General features: G+C 34.7%; 5 protein-coding genes across 6 annotated transcripts; 4 read left to right on the top strand and 1 right to left on the bottom strand.

Moving 5' to 3' along the window:
* Nucleotides 1–1,335: 1,335 nt before the first annotated feature.
* On the bottom strand, nt 1,336–3,269 carry LOC108814934 (adenylate isopentenyltransferase 5, chloroplastic). 2 transcript variants are annotated; one of them, XM_018587591.2, is made up of 2 exons: nt 3,042–3,269; nt 1,336–2,927 (listed from the first exon to the last, which is right to left on the bottom strand). In XM_018587591.2, the coding sequence occupies exon 2, from the start codon at nt 2,903–2,905 to the stop codon at nt 1,901–1,903; it is 1,005 nt and encodes a 334-aa protein (XP_018443093.2). In that variant the 5' UTR covers nt 2,906–2,927; nt 3,042–3,269; the 3' UTR covers nt 1,336–1,900. The 2 variants fall into 2 exon arrangements, with proteins under 2 accessions (XP_018443093.2, XP_018443092.2); XM_018587590.2 differs by having other exon boundaries at nt 1,336–2,924.
* Nucleotides 3,270–12,381: 9,112 nt separating this feature from the next.
* On the top strand, nt 12,382–14,809 carry LOC108814995 (UPF0613 protein PB24D3.06c). The gene is made up of 9 exons (XM_018587651.2): nt 12,382–12,946; nt 13,034–13,110; nt 13,187–13,292; nt 13,384–13,476; nt 13,559–13,624; nt 13,722–13,867; nt 13,959–14,067; nt 14,203–14,267; nt 14,414–14,809. Exons 1-9 carry the CDS (start codon nt 12,683–12,685, stop codon nt 14,559–14,561), a joined length of 1,074 nt encoding a protein of 357 aa, XP_018443153.1. The 5' UTR covers nt 12,382–12,682; the 3' UTR covers nt 14,562–14,809.
* A 1,048-nt stretch (nt 14,810–15,857) lies between these two features.
* On the top strand, nt 15,858–18,071 carry LOC108814683 (uncharacterized). The gene is made up of 2 exons (XM_018587299.2): nt 15,858–16,064; nt 16,255–18,071. Exon 2 carries the CDS (start codon nt 16,255–16,257, stop codon nt 17,923–17,925), a length of 1,671 nt encoding a protein of 556 aa, XP_018442801.2. The 5' UTR covers nt 15,858–16,064; the 3' UTR covers nt 17,926–18,071.
* A 710-nt stretch (nt 18,072–18,781) lies between these two features.
* LOC108817591 (uncharacterized) lies at nt 18,782–21,223 on the top strand. Its single transcript, XM_018590320.2, has 9 exons — nt 18,782–19,225; nt 19,472–19,533; nt 19,768–19,822; nt 19,935–20,033; nt 20,120–20,206; nt 20,297–20,413; nt 20,508–20,600; nt 20,691–20,721; nt 20,822–21,223. The coding sequence occupies exons 1-9, from the start codon at nt 19,130–19,132 to the stop codon at nt 21,022–21,024; spliced, it is 843 nt and encodes a 280-aa protein (XP_018445822.1). The 5' UTR covers nt 18,782–19,129; the 3' UTR covers nt 21,025–21,223.
* A 597-nt stretch (nt 21,224–21,820) lies between these two features.
* On the top strand, nt 21,821–23,891 carry LOC108817590 (probable E3 ubiquitin-protein ligase LUL3). Its single transcript, XM_018590319.2, has 3 exons — nt 21,821–22,414; nt 22,961–23,462; nt 23,541–23,891. Exons 1-3 carry the CDS (start codon nt 21,909–21,911, stop codon nt 23,658–23,660), a joined length of 1,128 nt encoding a protein of 375 aa, XP_018445821.1. The 5' UTR covers nt 21,821–21,908; the 3' UTR covers nt 23,661–23,891.
* The last annotated feature ends 340 nt before the right edge of the window (nt 23,892–24,231 follow it).

Genomic DNA, 24,231 nt, shown 5'->3' with positions numbered 1-24,231 from the left:
TCACACGGTGATAATAATACATACTCAGAATAACACACATGGATTCACTTGAGAAAATGAAAATAAATCAAGAATGCCCACTGAGATTGAGTTGTTTTCCCATGACAACATGCACTGATACTAAACCAGCTTTCAGAAAAACAAAAAAAACATGCACTGATACAGAGCTGTAAGATAAATAAAGTAATAATTGAAATGGAAAACTATTATGTTATGAAAAACAGCTTGTGGTTCGAATACATTTAACGTGAAGACAGAGCTAATAATTGCGATATTCCAGAGTTTTAAGCAACTTGCCTAATTGGAATAGTTTTTGACAATCATCGCACATTTTAGTCCAACTATTATAAATTTAAGATATATATACTCTCCAACAAACGCAATTCAGTTATGAAAAATGACAAGTATAATCTTTTTGTCTAATGTCTAGTAGCTAGTAAAGCAATAAGTTCACGCGTATTGGTAGACTCTTATCTATTGTATTCACTACAGAATAGTTATACTATGCTATATTTCTCGCCGAACCAGATATGAGGCTTTAAAAAAGAATATTAAATTTATTGAAAAATGTTTATACGATAATATATATATATATATATATATATATTTTTAGATTGGAACTAGGTTTTTTTTTTTTTTTTTTTATTGGAACTAGGTTTTAAAATCTAAGAACTATTGTCAACTTGAAATTTCGAGAAAAAAACTATTGTCAACTTGTTATTTTGCAGCAAACCAAGTAACCACCGTACCATCGTACTCATGGCACCATCGTACGCATGCTTCCCTAATTCTTTCAGCGAGCCATCAGAATAAACACCGAGGTAAACCAAAAATAACAACGAGGCGCAAGACAACAGTGAAGAAAATTGGTTTGTTTTCTGTTTGTTTCCGTATTTACACTCAGTTTTAAATTTTTATTTGTAAACTATCAAACATTTCCGGTTAAAATAAATTAATGTATCAAATATTTTTAAATTACAATATTTTGACACTAGAAAAGATAACTCGACATAAGTATCCTAACTTTATGTATACATATACATAATTTCACATGCGTACTTACTAATCCTTTTAAATAAACCATAACGTATATGGAACTCCTTATCAGTCGTCTTGTTTCGGAGAAGAAAGAGATGGAAAAGCGGGGCGTAGCGGTGGGTAATGGGCATCAACTCAAACAAGAATCTTCTTCTTTTATATTAGTTTCGTCTAAACATGAAAATATAATGTTTTTTCATGGACATAAACTGATGATGTACATTTATTTCTAATTTGTTAACAAATGACGCAATTGAAAATTCCTCTCGTCTTATCCAGCATATGATATCAGGGAAGTTCATGGGAACAAAGACACTTTATTATATATAACTCTATAAAGTAATAATCACTTCACAGCCGTTTGATTGAATTATTTAACCACATGATGTCACAACTATGGGACCCAGTACATATCGGACGGCAATCCGCCGTCAAAAAGGGTAGGGTCCATGTCCAACAAGACTCTTTGTTCTTTTGTCCGTTGGATCCTTTATTCTTTTTTTTGGGCAAAACCGCGTTGACCAGCGACCTCTTCTTTGCCTTAACTGACTATCCACCGTATAATCGTACACTATTCCGCACCACATCCTAGCTAAGTACTAGTATACCGGAACAAAAGGAGAACCTGTCAGCATCCGCCCCGCGCGTGCACTTCAGGTCCCTCAAAACTGATTCCGTTTAGCCGTAACACACACACACACACACTTTATGTAATAAAAGATCATCTTCTCCGACACAGACCAATATAACCACGTGGCATTGTCATAGCTCTAGACCTTTCCGACAATCTCGCCACGTGGCATTTATAATGATCCTTTTTTCCCACCATATCCATTGCTTCAGTTCCTGTTTTATATTTTTTTCACCGCGAAATTGCTGCCACGGCGACTGGAAGTGGAGGAACGGCAGAAATCTCCGGTAATAGAATATCGGCGCCGTCCAAAAGGTGATCGTCGCTGTAATTAAGAAACCTGTCGACGGCGAGTGCGCTAGGTCGAGCCACCATGTTCTCCCAAGCCTCCTCGGCTTCTTCCCCTCGTCGGAGGAAGACATCCGTCGCGTCCACACGGTGCATGCTCCACTTCCACTGCTTGTAAAGCCTCTTGATCTTCTGATATTGCCGACATGCAAGCAAGCAGTTGTTCTCCTTGATTTTCTTGATCGCCGTCTCGAGAAGCTTCTCTGTCACCTCCGCTGGATAATTACGCACCTCCGCTCGGAGAAACTCGTCCAGCTCTGGAACTCCGATCGCACGGCGGATTCCGGCGGAGTAATCTGACGACGAAGGATCGAAGATGCGGCGAACCTCATCGACGAGTCCCATCTCGACCATCTTATCCACCCGGTCCGAGACAAACGAGTTCAAAACCGGTCTATCAACATCAACCCACAAGAAGCAACAGTTGTACCTTAAACGGAAGTCAACGCAATTGTTGACCAAAGCCTCGATGTAAGAATTAGAGCCACCGGCTATGATCGGGACACGGTCTCTCTCTACGATTGATTTAACGGTTTTGAGTGCTTCGCGCTGGAAATCCTCCACCGTGAAATCTTCATGAGTGTTTTCCACGGTGCCGAGGAGGTGGTGAGGAACTCCGAGGCTTTCCTCTGGAGTGATTTTGTTGGTGACGATGTCCAGACCTTTATAGACTTGGATCTTGTCAGAGTTTACGATCTCCGCCGGAAAACGAGTTGCAAGGTCGATGGCAAGACGAGATTTGCCTGTTCCGGTGGCTCCCATGACGAATACAACCTTGTCTTTGGGGCGGAAAAACGGAACGTCGACCATGTTTGAACCGGCGGATATCCCTTGGAAATTCAACATTGGTTGAATCATTTGTCTTAGATTCGTCATGCATGGCTTCATTCTTATAAAAAACTTCCCCCTGCTGGATTAGTTAGATAATTAATATTTTTTAAAGACAGATCTAACTAAAAGCATAATAACATGCAATAGATTCTTTTGAGGTCAAACACCGTCTCCCCCAGTTAATACTACTAACCTTGAAATGGCTTGTGTCCCGGAGCACTGTCTCTTCCCTGTCAATCTCTTACTTATTTATTAGGAAATGGAAATAACGTGAGATTTCTTGAATGTCAAAAAATGAAAAATGTGAGGAGAAGGCAAGTATCAAGATTCTAAGCTCAGGTGTGGTAGTAAGATATACTCTCAAGTCTCATTAGTGAAACTATCTCGCTGCTCTGTAACGAGAGCATATGTTGTGGAGGAAAGATCAGGGACTTTGAATTTATAGCTGCCTGGAGGTGGACATGCTGTTCATTTTATTTATAGTATTTTACCGACACTTGTGTAGTGACACGTGTCGTGCAATGATAGGTATATCATCATATCTACACTAAGAATCATTAGTGTGATTGGTTCTGTCACCAAATTAGTTTTACACAAAAACATGGCAAAGAAAACTAAAAGAAGTACGGAATTTTAGCGACATAATAAATATTGTTCAATGTTCTGCAAATTGGGTTAGAGTCCGTTTAAACGTTAAGTCGGTTATAAATGAAATTATTTTTTAAAACGATTCTTTTAAAATAGTCTAAGTGGTGTTCATGCATTCGTTTAAAACACTAGTTCTCCACCGCATATAGATCTTTTTGTACGTTGCTATTGTCCATTAAAACTGTTCAGTAACAAAGTAAATCTCTCGTCATGTTAAAATAAGTCTTAGTTTTTTTACAGTTTGCACCTCTTCATTTTAAACCTTTTTGCTAATTGTCTTTTCTTAATCGACTTTAACACAACACTGTTATCTTATAGTGTAATGTAATATACTAATGTCTATAATTTCACTGGTTTTCGCCTAACAAAAGCTTCTTGCTGCACCTCTACGTTTTTTCTTTTGTTGTGAAATGTTAAATTTGCACTTCTTAGATTTGGTGATTGATCAAATTCATTGGTTACTAATACAAGTCAGATTGTTAAATGTTATATGTATATAACAGTTGGCGTCAAAGTTCATGAGTTGGTTTAATTATGTAGTTTATGTACTATATATATTACTCAGATATATTTACGTTCTCTGTTGTAAGTTTTAATATTATGTTGATTCTGGAAATAGTTTATACGCACAACAGTAAAAGATAAAATTTGTTTAGTAGCTTTTAGATTTTCTTAAAGGTATTTTACCGTGGTAATAATTTGTTTTTAAATAATATCAAGTGTTGGGATAATATAAATACAAATTTAAAAATTATAAATATTTATTCACATAATTAATACACAAATCTTAAACATGAATATTTGCATCGATCATGTTTTGTTCTTTTAGATTTCTTTGTTTTCTTGAAGTTAATTTGCATTTTTTTAACAATATATTCCGACTACATTCGGCAAGATTTATAATTTTATAACTTACTCATCTTAAACCGAATCTTATAATTGGATTCAAAATTATCTTTAGAATACCATATAAAGATTTGTAACTTTCTCCTCAGAAAATGTAATACGGTTAAAACACTAACGATCAATGGAAGAAACGCATCACATGATATTCATATTTTGTCAACATATATAAGAAAGAGCTCTAAGTAACTCATGCTTGATCGAACCTTATCATTATAAATATATAATACTGATATCATAGTTAGTGGAATCAACTAAAATTATATTGGTGATGCTCGCGATTTTTGAGCCGAATAAATTAAGGTCTCGAAGCTTTTATTTTATTTTTGGCTTTCGGTTTTAGCCTTTTGCTATTTGGCTTAAGATTCCATAACTCTACTTAATTAAAATGTTCAAAATATATATTTTATGTTAATTGCCACCATCTCTACTTAATTAAAGTGTTCAAAATATACATTTTATGGGTGTTTACTATTTAACAAATACATAGTTGATTTAGTTCACATATATAGCCTTATGATGGAAAACATGTAAAACTTATGATGGAAAATCACATATATAGCCTTTCAAATATAGCTCGTACAAGACTATGTTGCAATTTAGTTCATATATTTCACAAACTAAGGGAAAACGAATTTAAACCGAACCAGAAATTGTATTGGATATCTAGAAAAGATCACTAACATTTAAAACCTAAAAAAATATTCAACACCTATCTTGATAAGAGAAATTAATCATATAAAATTTATAACTTGCATGTGTGAGAGTCCTTATCATTAGACAAACATAGATTATATGATGGATTCAAGTTAGTGGTTGGACTAAAATTTAATTGGACGTTTAGTGAATGAAATAAACTACGATATCATATTGGTTTAACCTCTAACGATAAAACCGATGATGTATACTGTCGTTCATTTTTATTTCTCTTAATCGAATTCGAACAAAAAGATAATTACAAGCACGATTGTTCTATAAACAATATGTCCTACAAATATATTTAACTTCATATTGCCTCAAAGACAACCAAAAGCCTCTCTAAGGTCATACTTTGATATTTGGAAGGCTATTATTAATCGAGCTTCCTTTTAAGAAGTCTCTTACTATTAAAGTATCGATAGAATAACAGTAGTTTCTTGTGCCTCAGTTTAATCTCATTTTAATATGAAATGTTATTTTGAATCATAATTTTAAAAAGATAAATTTTCGATATTTGAAGAAATTATGAATAAAAATTTGGAGCTACATAGTCTTTAAAACACTCACATGGGTCACGACATTAAAGAATGTAGAAAAAAATATCTATACTATTAAAACATAAGACCCTTTTTTTAGGAGATTTTTTGTTTGAACAATATTTACAAGATTCTGCCACTAACATATTTTAAGCTAAGATTTTAATTAAATGTTTTTTTCCAGAAATAAATAATACTAGGTGTTTTCCTGCACCATGTGCAGAAATAAAAGTTTTAAAATATAAACTTATTTCAAATACAAATTTTGTTAGTTTTTGATTTTGTTAATTTTTGATTTTATTATTTGCTTATAATATATAATCTTAATTTAATCATATGTAAAAATTTAAAATTAAAAAAAAATATTTTTATTCAATGTATATTTAGTAATATATATGTATATATTTTTGTAAAATATATTAAATCAAATTTTGTAAATGTAAGAGAAAATTTTGTTAAGTGTATAATTATCAAAACATAAAACTAAATAATTTTTCTAAAATTTATGGATATTAAAAATAAAGTAATAGTATTGGATTAGAAAATTACATTTAAAAACTGTATAATTTTGAAGAATTGTTATACTAATAATAATTATAAAATAGAATTAACTTTTGAAAAATCCAAAATAATATTATATTTCTTTTTATAACATTATATTATTTATTGCTATATTAATGATGATCTATGAGTTATTACCATATTTTAAAAACTTACTAAAATACAAATCAACAATAAATGTAAATGTCTATGTTACTATTTAAAGAATTTTTTTTTTAAAAAAATGCATAGTATTTTGAAGATTGTTTTTGTAATAAAAATTATATACTTATAAAATATAGCTAAATAATATTTCGAAATTTTAATTATTATTATATTTCTATTTAATTTATTATTTATTGTTATATTAGTTATGATATATAAATTATTACCATATTTTAAAAACTTACCTTAAATGTAAATCAATATTAAATGTAAATATGTCATAATTATCTATAAGTTTTACCATATTTTTAAAAATTATCTTAACTATAAATCAACACTAAATGTAAATATCAATGTCATAATTTATTTCAAATCATGTCATCAATGTTAGTGTGCCATGTCATAATTTTTCTTTCAAAATTAATATGGTGATGACACATGTCAAAATCACTTCTCAAATATAGACTAGAGGATTGTGAATCAGTTAAGATAAGGAATATTCCAAGTATTTACAAATTCATCTCATTATCATTTAAATCTTAATAACAATTAAAATATGGAAATTAGTTGTAACTTACCTATCCATTCTTTTTTTCCTTTAAATGATCGTGTGTCACATATTTAAAATGAATTTAATAATAGTTAATTTATTTAAGTGTTGCTTACAAAATCGTGATCTTATTATAATTAATTTGGTAACTTATTAATGAGTGCACAGAAAATCGTGATCTCATATATTGTATGTTGGTACTAATTTTTTTTGACAACATATATTGGTATTAAATTAGGTTTACACATTCAAAAAATAACACTGGTTTACACTATAATATAGTTAACCTTTAATATTTTGATTTTTATATTATGGAGTTATTTGCTATGCATTTGATGTCTGCAGACCATAAAGTTTGCTGTGAATCACTCTTTACACTAGCTCAACATTCTCCCATACAAACGAACCTCATCAATATATCTATACTACTAAAGCAGATGACTGTTTATGAATATGCCCATGAAATTTATAAGTAATTATAATAATTGTCTGTATTTTTTTCCAGCATTATTTGCAACCAATTAAAAGTCATTATTTTGAAATCACATTAAAGAGTATTTAGTATAATTCAGTTCTTAGCCTTTTTGAAAATTTTGTTTCCTAAATGTTTCTACCTTATCTTTTCAAAAAGTCTTTCTCATTATTAATTATTTGAAAACATTTATTAAATGAAACTTCAAAATAAAATCAAGTTGAAATAACAAATGATTAAATCAACAAAATCGTAAAACGGATCTGAATTATCTCAACTCTTTAAAAAAAATTCATTTAAAATAAAAACTAAATCACATAAATTAAATTTAATAAAATTATTGAAAATTTTTCGAAACGCACAAATAAATTTTTCGATACAAGAGCGTTTAAGATATAAAATATTTTATTTAAATTAAAAATATCAGTGTAAAATAAGTTTAATTTCGATTTAAATAAATAAAATCATATTACGGGTTAAAATTATTTAGAGTCTTCTAAAAACAAAAAGTAAATCATATAAGTAAATTTAAGATAAATTTCATAGAATATTAAAATATATAATTTATCAAAATCATAATTTTTATTACGTAAAATAATTTTCCAACAAAAAATATACCCGCCCTTAAAAGGGTGGGTCAAAATCTAGTTCCCTATTAAAATTAATAAGTAAAATATAGGTGGTTTATATGCAAATGGTATTGGTTTAACTTTGAACTAGTTATATATGCTATTAAACTGGCTAATAAAAATGAAAATAAATCAGAACTATATAAAATTAAATCAAAATTATAATTAACCAGTTATATATTTTGTTTGCAAAAATAAGAACCTAGTCCTATAATGATTCTAATATATTTTTGTGGAAACGATAAAATTTAATTAAAATATTAATTATATCAGTGTTCCGGTTTTATATACATATATGCACTAATACATACAATATTTATTTTGCGCCATGAAAATATAAAATATGCAAAGTGTTAAAGCCTTGAAAGTATTGTAGAAAATATTCTAATTGTGACATGTATGGTTGAAAATTTGAAATAGGGTTGACGTAAGGTTCAAATACACTTTTATTAGGTTCAAATATATACACTAAAAAACACTTTTAACGAATTTAAACTGGTTGACCAAAAAAAATGAAAAAATCAAACTGGCACAAATTGTATAATTCGAAACAAAAGTGGGATTGGCTGGGACAGGTTATAGTATACTTTATCTTTTATTACGCAATTATTATATAATTTAAGAAATAGATATTGTTTTTTAGTCATGTAGCAGTTGCAAAGTAAAGTATAAAAATACAAAATGGGTATTGTCAACTTAAGCAAAAAAGAAAAGAAATGGCTAATGGATTCCTCCATAAATATATAAAGTTAAGTGTGTTGTTTTCAAATTAAAATTATACTGGCCATAAACTTGTAATTTTCAAGTTATTCTATTCTATTAAATTATAGTTTATTTTCTGTGTTAAATACTATGGGTCTATGTTTTTCTGAACTTGATGGGCTATGTTTAATCGTCCATCATGGCATCATATAATTTAAAAGTACAAGCAATCACGACTCGCGAAGTGACAACAATTTATGGGATTCTGATTACTTTCAACAAAGCTACGAGCAACGGAATTTGCTTTCTTTGAAAACGAAATTGTTCGATGCCTTAACTCGCTAATAAGATCGACTGATATTACAAGACGGTAGATTGATAATAGTTGTTAGTATCGAAAACGAGTTGCTAGTGTCTATATTGTCGTTAAAGGAACTTTTTTAAAATGGTCTAAATTTTATTTGATCTATTCTTTAAACTGTAATTTCAAAAAAGTAATTCCAAATACTATAGTAGATTACGGATTGAAAGTTACAGAACTTTTACAGGGTTAATTAGTAAAAAATTCACGCCGTTTGTCCCTGTACATTCTCATGAAAACATATCGCTATTTTTCTTGCATTATTTTACGAAAACTAGTAGATGCACCACCATTAGAAAGGAAACTATAAGTTTGTTTCATCACTTATAGATTATAAATGGTACTTAAGCATTCGTTTTAGATGGCTTAGCAGCTAACCAATGAGTTCAAATTATCTCGTAATCATTTTTGTGGGTTAACATATAAACATCTTTCAATTATTTCAATTCACAATGTTCAAAAAGAACTATTTCAGTTCATTTTATAAAAAAAACTATTTCATTTCATGATTTAATATTATAATCGTAATATTTGCTACACACGGTAACACCTTCCATTGTTACTTACTGTATTTACACTCCAATTGACCAATCGTACAGTTTATTGACTATCAAAGCTTTACACATGCTAACTAGGTTACTTATTTTCCGTAATAAAAGTCGTCCGTACACTCGTTAAAAAGAAGCATAGATTTGATTGGACACCGATAGCTTTTTATTCTCACGGAATTTTCTTTTTCTTGTTCCATAAACTTTATTTTTTCTTCTTTGGTAGGGGCCAATGCCGAGGACTTACCATAATTCATTGTCATTGTAGATATACATTTGATTCGGTTCGACCTAGTAATAGGACAACTTTCTAACATTTTTAGAAAAATGAGAAACTGTTAAAATTATTTTAATAGAGCGCCCCTTTAAAATTTAAAATGTTATCATGGTCCAAAGTGGAGATAGCGTTTCTAGATATTTTATATACATATTTATAAGTTTATAACCCATTTAGGCCTATAAAGGCATAAGAATAAATACATATACAAGCAGACAAATTAATTAATACATAGACTATGAGCAGAAATGAATTCTAATAATAAGATGTTCTGGAGGAGACGTAATTTAGAACTCTTGCAACATTCGCAGACATAAAATATAAGTATCATTAAGAACACAAATAGATACAGGTTTCAAAATTGTAGATAGTTTCAGATTGTAACTCTGCTGTCTAAAAGCTTGATTAACTTGTAGACTACTAATCTTACCATAAAACAGTTATTTTGGGTATTTGTGCATAACACTATATCAACCTGTATTCCGAACAAAAGATTAATGTTAAAAGTATATTATAGTTAAGGTATGAACTCTTTGGTTCTTAATCATAAGATATGATTCATTTTTTTATTAAAGGAAATCAAAATCAGTTAATTACAATATTAAAAAATATTTTTGAACTAGAATTGAATCAGATTCATCAGACCGATTTTAGCTAGCCGCATCCTATATAACTTCTGTCACAAAAAAAGGAAATTAGAGAAGTCAGAGTGTAGCCATACCTAGCCAGCTTAGCGATAGAGCTTGCAAGTGTCAGGTGCGTCGCACGAATGCGAGAATTATTGTTCCACAGCTTGCGTTTTTAATTATATTTAGTATTTGCATTAAAAATGATACGTAGAGAGGTGGAGATTGTGATGCTTTGATCAAGATTAAAATCAATATGAGTATTCTGGAGCATTAAAGATGCTTTTCTACATGTGTAGTCATTTGCAAATGATTAATCGACCACACAACTGCATTCAGAATCATCTCCCCCACTCTCTCTCGCTCACTTCACTTTTGTAAAAAGTAAATTACACTCATTCTTTTGGATTTGATAGAGTATTCGATAATGGACTTTAATATAATATAGAAATAAATACATTATGGACATAGTTAGATTCGGACGCATGTAGCATTTATATTCACTCTTATTCGTGTGTTGAATTGAATGAATGTTTACATATTATTAAGAAGAGTTGCCTGATTTAACATTTTACCAAAAAAAAGAAGAAGAGTTGCCTGTACGTGTTTGCCCTAATGCTTGCTTTTTTTTTGAAATATGAAAGATTAAGCAAGAAAACATGGAAAAAACACTCTTTTTGATCAAGATTTTTGTACAAATATCATTCTCTCAAACTATCGTTATATATTTGTAACAAAACATAATTTATCGTATCATTTATTAAAATTAAGCAGGTCAAAAAATAATAATCCACTAGCTAGGGGATTAATAAAAAAATACTTGGTATGATGGGTGTTCTTGTTAGAGCCTTTTATAATGAAACCTGAATCAAACATTTCGTTTTGTCGGATGGTTCTAGCCCTGTGTCTATACGTTTATAATTAAGTCAGTAAGTAAACAAATTTAAATAATCATAACGACTCTCTATTGGAAAATAAAACTCTAACTATAGTCACTGTTCGATATTAGTCGTCATTATGTTTTTATGTGTCACTTATGACTTATGGTACATCAATAAAATTATTCGGCTTCTAACTATACAGTCTATACTTTGCCTTGCCATTTTGAAAATCTCCTTCGTCTCTTTAAACTTGTCGTTCTTGTGGCAAAAATGTAAAAACATATAAAAACGGACGTTTGTAGAGAATATAACAAAAAAGGCCCGTACATGTAACATATGTTTTGAAGCATATACATGTAACATATGTTTTGAAAACATACAAATCGGACGTGAGTGTAGAATAATTGTACTTAAGCATCTACATGATTGGTATGGATGGATCAGGCAAAAGAACGTCGCAGTTCTCCTTTTTTTTTTTTTTTGGACAGCAACGTTGGAGTTCATATAGATAGATTGGATTACTTAGCTAGTAAAACTTGGCAACTGTATTATTGGGCTTTTCATGTGTCTTTATTGGGCTCTAAAAATAATTTGTACTTTGGACTCCAAAATAAGGCCTTCGCATTTTTTTCATAAGTTGGGAGAAGGATCCTTCGCATTTACGCGTCATTTGAAAAATTGCTACATGGCTTACAAGATTTGGCATCAAATCAAATCCATAATATTGAGATCATCAAGGAATGATTTAATCTGCATGTACATTATTTTTGATAAATAGATTCTTTACACAATAAACACTACAATGAACAGCTCTATCTACAAACATTTTTAAATTATAATAAATTTTACATTCTATAATCTACAAAAATAAAATTGTATCTTCTGAAACTAAAACTCTATATCTACTATAAAAACATATAAACATGACCAGACCGCGAGACTTCCACAAATAATCACACGGTATGATGTAAGTTAAATTGATAAATTAAAGATCCAATTTGGGTTAAGTTCATATTTAGTGGTTGAGCACCCCCTAATCGATACAACATGTAGTAAATATTCTAATTTCTATTATGAGCCACCATAAGCGACGACTATAGACTAATTATTATATCAACCGTTATATTACTATAAAGATTTTACAACGTACTTCGGGAGACGCAATCAACAAAAAGTCCGACAAGTATACCAACGACTTCCTCCATTTTGTTACGCGTGCGACGGCGCGTGCCTCCACTCGCTGAAATTTCCTCTGTTTTTATTCATTTCCCCTCGAGTTCTCCGAAAACCGCCGGAGATGTCTATCTCGCCGCCATCTTCTTCCAGTGCGGCGGCCGCGTCGACGACATCGTCTTCTTCTTCTCCAGCGGCGGCGGCGGCGGCTTCGTCGTCATGGTTCTCAGGAATCGTTCGAGGAAAATCAGGAACGGCGAAGCTATCGAAAAGCGCGTCGGCGGCGGCGGGAGGCGGAGGAGGGGACTACGGTGGTGGTGGACCGATAATCAGAGGGAGGAGCCAATTTCGTGGAGTGTTGTTCAAATACGGTCCCAAATCGATTCAGGTTTTTTTTTGACTTTTTGCTTCCACCAATCCAATCTGTTTGTGGTTTTTTTTTTCATGGCTTGTAATGCGCACACGTGTCATCCAGGTGGCTTTTAAGACGGGAGAGTATAAACAACAAGTGATCTTCATCGGTGGATTAACCGATGGTCTTTTAGCTACCGAGTAATGTTTCTTTTCGTCGCATTAGATTGTTGTGCACTCTTTGGTTTGGTTTAATCTGATTCTTTGATGTGATCAGTTACTTGGAGCCTCTTGCAACTGCTTTGGATAAAGAGAAATGGTCGCTTGTTCAGCTGCTCATGTCCTCTTCGTACTCTGGATTCGGTACTTCCAGCTTGAAACAAGTAAACACTCTCTGGCTTTGTTTGTCAATTTATAGACACACACTATGCAGACTAATTAGCAAAAAGTTTTTTTTTTTTTTTTTTTATGAAGGATGCACAAGAGATTGACCAACTCATAAGCCATCTCATCAACAAAGAGAACTCTGAAGGTGTTGTTCTGCTTGGTCATAGCACTGGCTGCCAGGTGATTTACTTTTAGCCCCCAAACACTTTCTCCTTCATGTTTCTGCAAGAATAGTTATGTTAGAAACTCTACTTTGAAACAGGACATTGTGTATTACATGGGAACCAATTCTGCATGTTCTAGAGCCGTCAGAGCTACGATTTTGCAGGTGACAATTATTGTATATGTGAAAAGGCCTTTTGGGATGGATCTCTTATTATATCATATGTTTTTAACTTAATTTAGCTTTGATCATATTTATGTAGGCACCGGTCAGCGATAGAGAGTACAGAGCAACACTCCCTGAAACACCAGCTTTGATAGACTTGGCTGCAAAAATGATAAGCCAAGGCCGAGCAGAGGAGCTAATGCCTAGAGAAGCTGATCCTTCTGCTCCCATCTCTGCTTATAGGTAAACTATCTATCCTCGAATAAATGGAAAAGTTGTGTTCAAACACGTCTGAATACGAATAAAATCAATATTTTTGCTTGCTTCCTGCAAGATACCACTCCCTCTGCGCTTACATGGGAGACGACGACATGTTTAGTTCTGACCTAAGTGATGATCAGTGGAAAACTAGACTTGGTCATATGGCTAACACGCCTTGTCAGGTAATTTTAAAAACTACACTAAACCATCACGAATATTTCCAGTTCGGTTTGAACTTTTTTTTGTTTTGGTTCTAGATGATGCCACTGGGGATCTGATCAGGTTCTTATATTCTCTATCTCCGTTGTTCTACACAGGTGATTTTCTCCATGGGTGATGAGTATGTACCGGATTATGTCGACAAAAAAGCACTGGTTAACAGGTTAGGCATTGAACTAAAGTCACTATAAAATTACAAGGATGTTCCCATTGTGTTCATTTTGTTGGAGTCTTTAAGTTAAAAATAGGTATATATAGAGTTTCCTATAGAAAATGATATAGGGGTTGATGTGATCTGTGTGAATGTAGATTAAGTAAAGCAATGGGAGGAGCAGAGAAAGTGGAGATAGAGCATGGGAACCACTCTCTATCCAATAGAGTTCATGAAGCTGTTCAAGCCATTATTGGTTTTGTCAAAAGAGAAGGACCCAGTGGTTGGGATGATCCTTGGAGCTAAATCTTCCTTCTTTTTTCATTTATGTGGATAAAAAATTATCCAAATCTCAGTCTCATGAATTAACTTGTCTTCTTGGCTGATTTACAATCATTTTCCTTTCAGCGTAAAGAGAAGACAATTTGTTTTCTCTTTGTCATATACTTCGATCATTTGAAAAACTCGCTCATGTAATATAAACCTCAGTTTATTTCGTTGTATCTTTGTATAAAGAGTTTTCTTTTTATATGAGCTTCACTATGTCTCGTTTCTGTCAGAGATCTAGCTAGCTATCAAATGATACTAAATTTTTCTCCTCACTGATTGAAGTTGAGCACAGCCACTCCTGTTGTTTGTTTTACAAGTAATTTGAGAAGGTGAAACAGTAAATTTACCAAGCTCAGATTGAACAAAAATGCGAGATGCTCTGTTAACATGAAAAAAGAAAATCTGAATCATTTGAATCACTAAGGAACAAAGGTCAACAGGTGGAAGATATTCTCTTTTATGTGCACTTGCTATTATCAGCAAATAGCAAAACAGTACGGACAAAAACTTTTCTCATCAACCAATATATTGACTAATTTTCACTCAATGAACAGAGTTTAGGTGAAGAGGCTTAACTTGCAAGTCTCAGCCTATCGACAGGCGTTGACAATGGTTCGGTTAATAACAGAACTTTCCATCAGTGTTGAGATCTAGATTTAGTAACCTAATAATAACTAAAGTTTTCAGTTTTGCAATACGTATATATATACTTTCCTTTTATTGCACAACAGATTTTTTACCTATACGTTAAAGAAAGAATGGGATCTACGTATTCATTTTGATTTTGAAAGGTATACAAACTTGGGAAATAGTAGTTTTTTTCTTTTTGCACAAACTCTTAAAAATAGTTGGCAGAAGCTTTCAGTTATATGAATATTAGGAGGATCGTTTGTTGGCAGAAGCTTTCAGTTATAGAAAATGATCCCCAAAGGATCTCATTGCTGGCAAAGCCAAACAAATTGATAGAACTAAATTATCATTAAAACGTTACTTATCCTCCACGTTTTCCCCCTAATGTTAAAATTACAGTTGTGAGCGGGGGCAGTGCGACAATGACCACCAAGCCAGGCACGTGACGCCAACGTTGTCTCTTTAAAATCATTAAATCACCACCACCGTGTCACAGACAACGACCGTAAAACGTAATTCCCTCAACGTCACGCCGACGCGAGTTCTGACACGCTTCGTTGGCCAACATCCTAGTTTCTATTACTTGTCGCGGTCACCGGTTCGGTGCTATTTTTTGTAATTTCGGATTCATCAGGAGGGTATACTTGTCTATGTCAAAACTTGTCATATCCTTACTCTTCCTTCCCTTCCGCCTTTTGGCAAAAGATCTCGCTTATGTGTTCTAATAAGAACTTTCATGCCGACCAATCTCTTAATGTTCTTTGCCTAACTCTTCCCCTCTTCAAATCTTACAAGCCTATATTGTTCAACAACTTGGTGTGAAGTTCTGGCCTCTGGGTGTGCTTCTGAGTAAGTTGATGTTTTGATTATTATCTTATTAAAATAGTATTATTATATTAATTCTAATGTTTTCTCGAGAAAATCGGAAACTTGACTTGGAAACGAACAAAACAAAAAGTCGTTACTTTGGAATTCTCTGTGTCGTCAAACTGATTTATTTTCCTATTGTCATATCGTTGTTTCTTGTGTGTGTTCCCAGATGCCTGAGAAAGGAGTGATGTTGTCTCCGGTGCAGAGCCACCACCCTCTGCATCGATGGAGAGTAAGCGCTCTAACTTCCCTCGTTTTCTTCCTCATGGTTATCCTCTGGAGCATCGACGGTTGTACCATCAGAACATTCATCGACTCATCGAGACTCAACGCTTCTTCTTACTCCATGCGACTCTCTTCTTCTTCTTCTTCTCCAGCGGATCTAACTTCGAACGCCACTGATCCAACGGAGTTCCACTGGATATCCGCCGAGATGGAGCACAACTTCACGGCGAACCTCTTGAAAAAATGGTCTGCTCCGGGAGAAGAAGCAAAGACCGTCGAGATCTCCATTCCGAACATCGACGGGAAGGATCCGGTAGAGTTAACCGCCGGCGAGATCCACGAGTTCAGATTCCAATCCCTCGACGAATCGGGAAAACGAGTCTGCGTCGGCGGAGATTACTTCGAGACTGATCTCTCCGGCGAGAACTGGAAATCGAGACCTCCGGTGAAAAATCTAGGCAACGGAACTTACTCCGTCTCCCTCCAGGTCCACCCCGATTTCGCCGGAGACTACAATCTAACCGTCGTTCTCCTCTTCCGTCGCTTCCAAGGACTCAAACTCAGCCCCGCGCGCTTCGCCTTCAACAGAGAGCTGCGCAAAATCAAACTCCGCTTCGTCGAGAAAAACGACGCCGTTTTGCTGGGGCTCAGAAAATGCGGCAAGTCCGATTTCGAAAGAGACGTCTGGTCCGGGCGGTGGACAAGACTCGGTAAGAACGAGGAGTGCGAGATCGGCAGCGACGGGCGTTACCGCTGCCTCCCCGACGGTTTCCCTTGCCGGAAACCGTGGTGCGACGGAGCGTTGGCAGGGTTAGAGAGCAACGGTTGGGTCTACTCGAGCCACTGCTCGTTCGAGCTCTTCTCCGGGGACTCTGCTTGGAGTTGCTTGAAGGACAAGTGGATCTTCTTCTGGGGAGACTCGAACCACGTCGACACGATCAGGAACTTGCTGAACTTCGTCTTGGGACACCCCGAGATCGGGGCTGTCCCGAGGAGGTTCGACTTAAAGTTCTCGAACCCGAAGAACTCGTCGGAGACCGTTAGGATCACGAGCATCTTCAACGGACACTGGAACGAGACGCAGAACTACCAGGGTCTCGACTCGCTTAGAGACCCCGGCTTCAGAGAGCTGCTTAAAAGCTACTTTGCGGAGGAGACCGGAGTTCCCGACGCGATGATCGTGAACTCCGGTCTCCACGACGGGGTCCACTGGTCTAACCTCAGAGCATTCTCGAGAGGAGCGAAAACCGCGGCCGCGTTCTGGAGGAAGGTTTTCGATTCGGTGAAACGCCGTGGGTTCGAACCGCCGGAAGTGGTTTTCAGGAACACGATCGCCACGGGGGGTTACGCGAGGGAGCTGGCGTTTAATCCGAGCAAGATGGAAGCGTACAATGGGGTGTTTTTGGAGAAGATGAGGGAGTTTGGGTTGGTGTCGGGTGTGGTTGATAACTTCGACATGACGTATCCGTGGCATTATGATAACAGGTGTAACGATGGGGTTCATTACGGAAGAGCTCCGGCGAAGGTGCGGTGGAGAGACGGGGAGATTGGGCATCAGTACTTTGTTGATTTGATGCTTGTTCATGTCTTGTTAAATGCGTTGTGTGTGGGATGAAAGAGTAGAATCATATTTAGTTTGGTTAGAACTAGAAGTTAGGAATCACGATTCTTTTGTTTTTGTTGTTGTGTACACTTCTGAATACACGTCTAGCCATAAATTAAATATCAGGACAGTTGAATAACACTACAAATCGTTGACTAGCTATGTAAGTTGGTCAAGCGGCTAAGACAACCGAGTGTAACAAAAAAAATTATTTCAACAAATTAAATATATTTTATCATTGAAAAAGTTTTACAAAATACCAAATTATAACATTTATGTATTGAAAACTGATATTTTTGTCAAATTCTAAATTTTAATTTATTAATTTCCATATTTGTAATGCAGCATATATAATTAATTTATTATGTTTAAATAAAATGATTATATTATTTGTAATTTGATTTCATAAGATAAAATAACTAGTACTTTGAATGACTACATATTTTGATCATGAAATATTTATACATGCCATTGATAGTGTACAATTTAATGGTCCTTCTTAATCTTTTTAATTAGTCAAACGTATCTTTTTTTTTTTTTTTTTTTTTTTTTTTTTTTTTTTTAGTCAAACGTATCTTATTTTTATTATTTTGGTCAAATCAAACGTAAATTTTAAATGTCATCGTTTATGCAGAAAAAATCTCATTATTAATTATATAGTTTGACAAACATATAATAGCCTTGCCAAACAACATATAATATTACGATAACAAGTTGAAGATGTCATTGTGTATGTAGAAAATGTCGTGTTATTATATAGTTGGTATATATACCTTGCTAAACTTGTTAAGAATATAATATTTGGGATTATTATTTTAAGATAATATCAAATATAATAATACGGACGGACCGGAAGTCGGTACTCGGTACGCGGTTGATTGAAACCAGACACAGTTCATATTTGCTGGAAGAGACCTGCGGAACCAAATCAACAACAATTCCGAGTCTCTCCTCTCCTTCACGAAACCTCCAATCCAAAAAATTAAATTCCTGTCCTTTTCGGATTAGATCATCCAATCTCCACAGACAAAAACCGCCAAAGACAAAAACTTCCTTCACCCTTAAGGGTTTCGTTTTGCCGTGTTCCCTTTTTTGTCGGAGAATTCCCCTTTTTTTTTTTGCCTTGGCCGAGAGAACAATCCATAGATCCAAGCAAGACCTGTGTAAAGAAGTTAAGGGAGGCGATATAAGCGTCGTAATAACGGTCGCCTCGTCGATGGCGTTAACGTGGGGATCTGCTCTGAGGATTTCAGTTCTTTTGATCCTTGTAGCTGCAATTGTCTTAGCTTGCTATTTTCTCCCCGTTGAGCAGGTCCGTTAATTGAGGTTTAAATTGTGGGTCTTTGTTAGTTTCTGCAAAAGTCATATGCTTTTCTTTGAATTCTGGGAATTGGATTTCGTTTGCAATGAAGAAATTGATCTTTTCCAAAAAATTCGAGCTTTTTGCATATGTTTATGTTTGCATTTGCTGAATTGGTTGATATCTGGATGCTTTTTTTGAATTTTGAGTTTAGCTAGTTTATGCTCTGAAGCCTCACTCTTTTCTTTGTATTTTCAGCTGTTGAAGGATTTTTTGTTATGGGTTGAACAAGATCTAGGCCCTTGGGGACCTCTTGCCCTGTAAGCGTCTCTCTTCTTCTTCTTGTTTTTTTTTTTCTTTCTTCTAATTGGAATCTTGAGTGAACGGTAGCTTTGAGCTACACTAACAACAATATCTTTATATATTCTTTCATTACCATTGTTTAGACCATGGATGTGGGAAATAAAACTTATAGAACTTTAGGAACATAAAGGGTGAGGGAGGCCTTTAATATGTGTGCACTGAACTTTCTCTTTCTGTTGTAATATGTGTAGAGCTGTTGCGTACGTTCCTCTAACAGTTTTGGCTGTTCCTGCCTCTGTTCTAACGGTACATACATCACATCCTGTTTCTTTTGTGTGTGATGATCCACTCTCGACTTGCATTGCTAGAGTGGACCTGTTTATCTATAAAATTGACAAAAAAAAATTGATATATTCAGATCGGTGGTGGCTATCTTTTTGGACTGCCAATTGGTTTTGTGGCGGACTCGGTCGGTGCTACGCTTGGCTCAGGAGCAGCGTTTCTTCTAGGCCGTACCGTAAGCTGTCTCTACCCTTCTTTATGAAGTTAACAGATTTGTAGATATGTGCTATATACTCTTCTTTTTTTTTTGCTCTTCTGCAGATTGGAAAGCCTTTTGTAGTTGCAAAATTGAAGGACTATCCTCAGTTTCAGTCAGTGGCACTCGCGATTGAGAAATCAGGTTTCAAGGTGAGTACCAATACAAAGCTTTAATCTTATGTTTTTAACTGTTGACACTCTGTTTCTGAAACTTGAGAATATGCAAAAAACTTAATATAGATATGCTTGTTGCTCCGGCTTGCTCCTCTTCTCCCCTTCAGCATGTTGAACTACCTCTTATCTGTAACGCCTATCACGCTGGGCCCATACTTGCTCTCTTCTTGGTTAGGGATGATGGTAATCTTCAACTAATACATAACCACTGTAAAATTTATAATTGTAAGACCAAAAGAATGCAGATTGATATGTATATATATTGTTATATTCACAGCCAATAACACTTGCGTTAGTGTATGCTGGAACAACACTGAAAGACCTTTCTGATGTGACTCACAAGTGGAGCGAGTTCTCTATAGGCCGATGGGTAAATATCCGCATAAATTTTAACTACATTCTCCTCAACCTTATTTGTTTGGACCTCTTTTCTGAACATGTGTGTTTGCAATATTCGCAGGCGTTCTTGATTTCAAGCCTTGTAATATCAGGTTAGTCCGTGGGACAGTTCCTTGATTTTCACCATAATAGAATCTTCATGAACCACAGAATCGCTAATGTGTTCTATCTTTTATCTCTCTCTCTTTGCAGTGATATTAATGGTGTGTGTAACGAAGGTAGCACAGAACGCTCTAAGAAAAGCATTAGCAGAGCACGGAGGTGACATGAACGGAGCGGTTGCAGCCTCGCCCGAGCTGAACGTTACCGACGATACTCCAAGTGATTTGAATGAGCCTCTGTTAATAAAGATAGAGCCTCAATCACCTCAGAACCAAGAAAACAATAGTCATTAAAAGAAGCTCCTGGTTAATTACTTTGTACAATAATCTTATCTTTGTTAACTTACAAACACACAAAAGCATAGGTTCTTTGGAGTCAGCCCGTTAATGCACAGATGAAATTAATATGGTTGTTCTAGTTTTTCGATTTCTTGGGTTTGTATAATAACATAGATTAAATAAATTATTCAAAAATGTTCTTTTTCCTTCTTAACTAAGAGATCTAATTGCTACTAGTAGTTCACATGAATTTTAAATATTGTTGACATGTATAATCTATGGAAACATTCTAAACATGTTTAGAAAAAGTATGCGCGTTGACCAATACTTCAAGAACACAAGGGTTGACATTTTGGAGGTGCATTCAATCAGTAATTTGATTTTTAGTCAAATATTTAGATGATTTTAGATGGAATCAGAACTTACTATAATCTTTGTTGAACCATTTTAAAATCTCATTCAAAACTATAAAATTAAGATTTTATTTTTTTCACCATTTTAAAATCTCATTCAAAACTACAAAATTAAGATTTTATTTTTTACCAAAAAAACTCATAAATTCTAAAATGACTAGAAAGATCTTAAAATTTAAAATATATCCAATAATAGTAAATTTTTTATTTTTTTAATCAAATAACAAATTTAATAACACTAGATTTTCATGTTTGAAACAAAAAATTGGCAGTTGACAAAACAAAAAAAAAAAAAAAAATGGCAGTAAATCTAGCGGCAGATATCACTAATTTCCCGCGGTAAAAAAAGTGAATATCTTGTAATAAGTCAAGAAAATATCTTTGGACAAGACAAGAACTAACCTCTTTTGATCTTGACTTTTCCTTTCCAAATCTCTCTCCTCTTCTGTGTCCGTCTTTCTGTCTTCGACTCTCTCTTCTTCAGCTATGGGGATCTCTTTCAGCAACCGTAGACGAAACAATCACCAACGCCGCTACCACCATCACCTCCCTCCTCCTCCGCCCTACTATTACTCCGATCAACCGCAACAACCGCCGCCTCAACCACCACCGCACAACGAGTACAGCTACACTCATAACCACCTCGTCTCAGCTCCGCAATACTCTCTTCCTCCTCCACCCTCTCAGCCTCATCCTCCGCCGCAGATTAATTACGGATCCTACGGCTATAACTACAATCCAAACCCGCAGCAGCAGCAGCCTCCTCCGTATTTCTACAATGGCTGGAACACGATGATGAGACCGGTTTTCTACGGTCAAGCTCCCGTGGTGGTTGACCAACAGCCTCCTCAGCCGTTCGTGGAGCATCAGAGCGCCAAGAAGGTGAGGAACGATGTCAATGTCCATAAAGATACGGTGAGGCTCGAAGCAGACGATCTTAACCCTGGCTTTCATCTAGTTTCCTTCCTCTTCGATGCCGTATTCGATGGCAGGTACGTTTGGATTCAAAAAGGTTGAAACTTTACATGATTTGACTCACTTGGGTTGGAATAAAGGTTGAAACTTTACATGATGTGACTCGAATCCTAGAACTTGGGTTGGAATAAAGGTTCAAACTTTACATGATCTCTAGCTGATGGGTAATGTGATTACAGTTATATTTGGTTAATAAGTGGGTGCAGAGTTTGTTGTATTAGGGGGCGTTACTTCATTTAATGAATTTCAACCTTTTTTACAGTTACTGCTGTTAATCAAGTGTTCTGTATATTATATTCATACCAAATCTCAAAGTTTGGATTAAAAAAGGTTATGATTTGACTCGAATCCTAGAACTTGGGTTGAATAAAGGTTGAAACTTTATATGTTCTAGCTGATGGGTAATGTGATTACAATTATATTTGTTAATAACCAAAGCAAATTAGGTTTCAGTTACATAAGTGGGGTGCAGAGTTTGCATTAGAGCATTACTTACATTTAGGTTTTAGTAAAGATTATCTAACAAGTATGTTCTCATTATGTTCCTTTGTCTCATTTTTCAGTTTTACTATCATATTTTTCGCAAAGGAGGAAGAGAACTGCACAATCGTCCCTCATTATCCAGAAGCTTTCAAACCAACCAAAGTCCCATTCCAAAAAGGCACAGCGCAGAAGTTTATACAACCTTCAGGGACAGGAACAGACCTAGGTTTCTTTTCGCTCGACGATCTATCGAGCCCGTCACCAGAAGAGGTTTACCCACTTGTGATATCAGCAGAGACTGTGATCTCGCCGAGCTCGGGCTCAGAGGAACCGTTAGTTCACAAGCAAGTCACGCAGGCGTGTCTGGAGAAGGCTGATTGCGATGGATCTTTCAAAGTGAAAGTCGTGAAACAGATCCTATGGATCGAAGGAGCTAGGTATGAGCTGCGTGAGCTGTATGGTATCGATAACTCGACGGCTCAAGATGATGTTGCGTCAGGGTTAGAGGATAGTGGTGACAAAGAATGCGTCATTTGCTTGACTGAACCTAAGGACACCGCCGTGATGCCTTGTAGACATTTGGTAAATAACTTCTCAATGTAACGTTTTGGTTCTGAACTGTGTCTTATGACTAAATCATGGTTGGGTTGTGTGTTGCAGTGTTTGTGCAGTGACTGCGCTAAAGAGCTGAGGTTTCAGTCAAACAAGTGTCCCATATGTCGACAACCTATCGATGAGCTTTTAATGATTAAAGTGGAAAGTAGCAATGAACAACACTGAAAAAGAGGTTTCTTCTTTGTTGCTTCACTCTTAAGTTTGTTTCTGTTTATCTCTAAAGCCTCAAATCAATTCTTTTGCTTTTTTCTTTTGTCCCTTATACAAACCTTTGTCTTTGTTTTCTCATTTCATACTCTGCACAGATTTGTTGGTCTTAGTTTGAAAATTTGAAAAGAAACACATCAGTATTGTATATATCTTTAATGGCTTTTAGAGAAACTCTCTCTGTGTTTCTTTCTGCGTGTAACTCTCATCAATTGCTTGTGTGTGTTAAATCTGTTATTGAATGCTTTTTGTGTCTGCTTATCGCTCTAATATAACTTGCAACTATGTGTTGTTTAGTAACACCAGTGGAGTTATTATCTAGAAAAAGAAAGTTTGTAGTAACCTTAAATTAATACTTTGTTCAGACACATACATGAAAGAGTTTTTAGATAGATTATGTGTTCCACAATGATTTCCCTTCTCTTTTTCGAAAAAGTAAAATGTTTGTGAAGTCATAAATGGGGACCTTCATAATTACAGAGATTCAAATGAAAATAAAGAGATATGGAGCTGAAGTTGGAAGAACATT

This window comes from Raphanus sativus, chromosome 7, assembly GCF_000801105.2.
Source record: "Raphanus sativus cultivar WK10039 chromosome 7, ASM80110v3, whole genome shotgun sequence".
Taxonomy (NCBI): Eukaryota; Viridiplantae; Streptophyta; class Magnoliopsida; order Brassicales; family Brassicaceae; genus Raphanus; species Raphanus sativus.
The sequence above is the reverse complement of the archived record's forward strand: the minus strand, read 5'-3'. Positions and strand labels throughout refer to the sequence as shown.

What these genes read in the sequence shown, in the direction of transcription:
- LOC108817590 (XM_018590319.2), top strand. Translation starts at nt 21,909, where the DNA reads ATGGGGATCTCTTTCAGCAACCGTAGACGAAACAATCACCAACGCCGC. An exon ending in GATGCCGTATTCGATGGCAG is followed by an intron (nt 22,415 to 22,960) that starts GTACGTTTGGAT and finishes CTCATTTTTCAG; the next exon opens with TTTTACTATCATATTTTTCG. An exon ending in TGATGCCTTGTAGACATTTG is followed by an intron (nt 23,463 to 23,540) that starts GTAAATAACTTC and finishes TGTGTGTTGCAG; the next exon opens with TGTTTGTGCAGTGACTGCGC.
- LOC108814934 (XM_018587591.2), bottom strand. Translation starts at nt 2,905, where the DNA reads ATGAAGCCATGCATGACGAATCTAAGACAAATGATTCAACCAATGTTG.
- LOC108814683 (XM_018587299.2), top strand. Translation starts at nt 16,255, where the DNA reads ATGCCTGAGAAAGGAGTGATGTTGTCTCCGGTGCAGAGCCACCACCCT.
- LOC108817591 (XM_018590320.2), top strand. Translation starts at nt 19,130, where the DNA reads ATGGCGTTAACGTGGGGATCTGCTCTGAGGATTTCAGTTCTTTTGATC. An exon ending in CGTTTCTTCTAGGCCGTACC is followed by an intron (nt 20,034 to 20,119) that starts GTAAGCTGTCTC and finishes GCTCTTCTGCAG; the next exon opens with ATTGGAAAGCCTTTTGTAGT. An exon ending in CTTCTTGGTTAGGGATGATG is followed by an intron (nt 20,414 to 20,507) that starts GTAATCTTCAAC and finishes TTATATTCACAG; the next exon opens with CCAATAACACTTGCGTTAGT.
- LOC108814995 (XM_018587651.2), top strand. Translation starts at nt 12,683, where the DNA reads ATGTCTATCTCGCCGCCATCTTCTTCCAGTGCGGCGGCCGCGTCGACG. An exon ending in ACGGTCCCAAATCGATTCAG is followed by an intron (nt 12,947 to 13,033) that starts GTTTTTTTTTGA and finishes CGTGTCATCCAG; the next exon opens with GTGGCTTTTAAGACGGGAGA. An exon ending in TGGCTAACACGCCTTGTCAG is followed by an intron (nt 14,068 to 14,202) that starts GTAATTTTAAAA and finishes TGTTCTACACAG; the next exon opens with GTGATTTTCTCCATGGGTGA.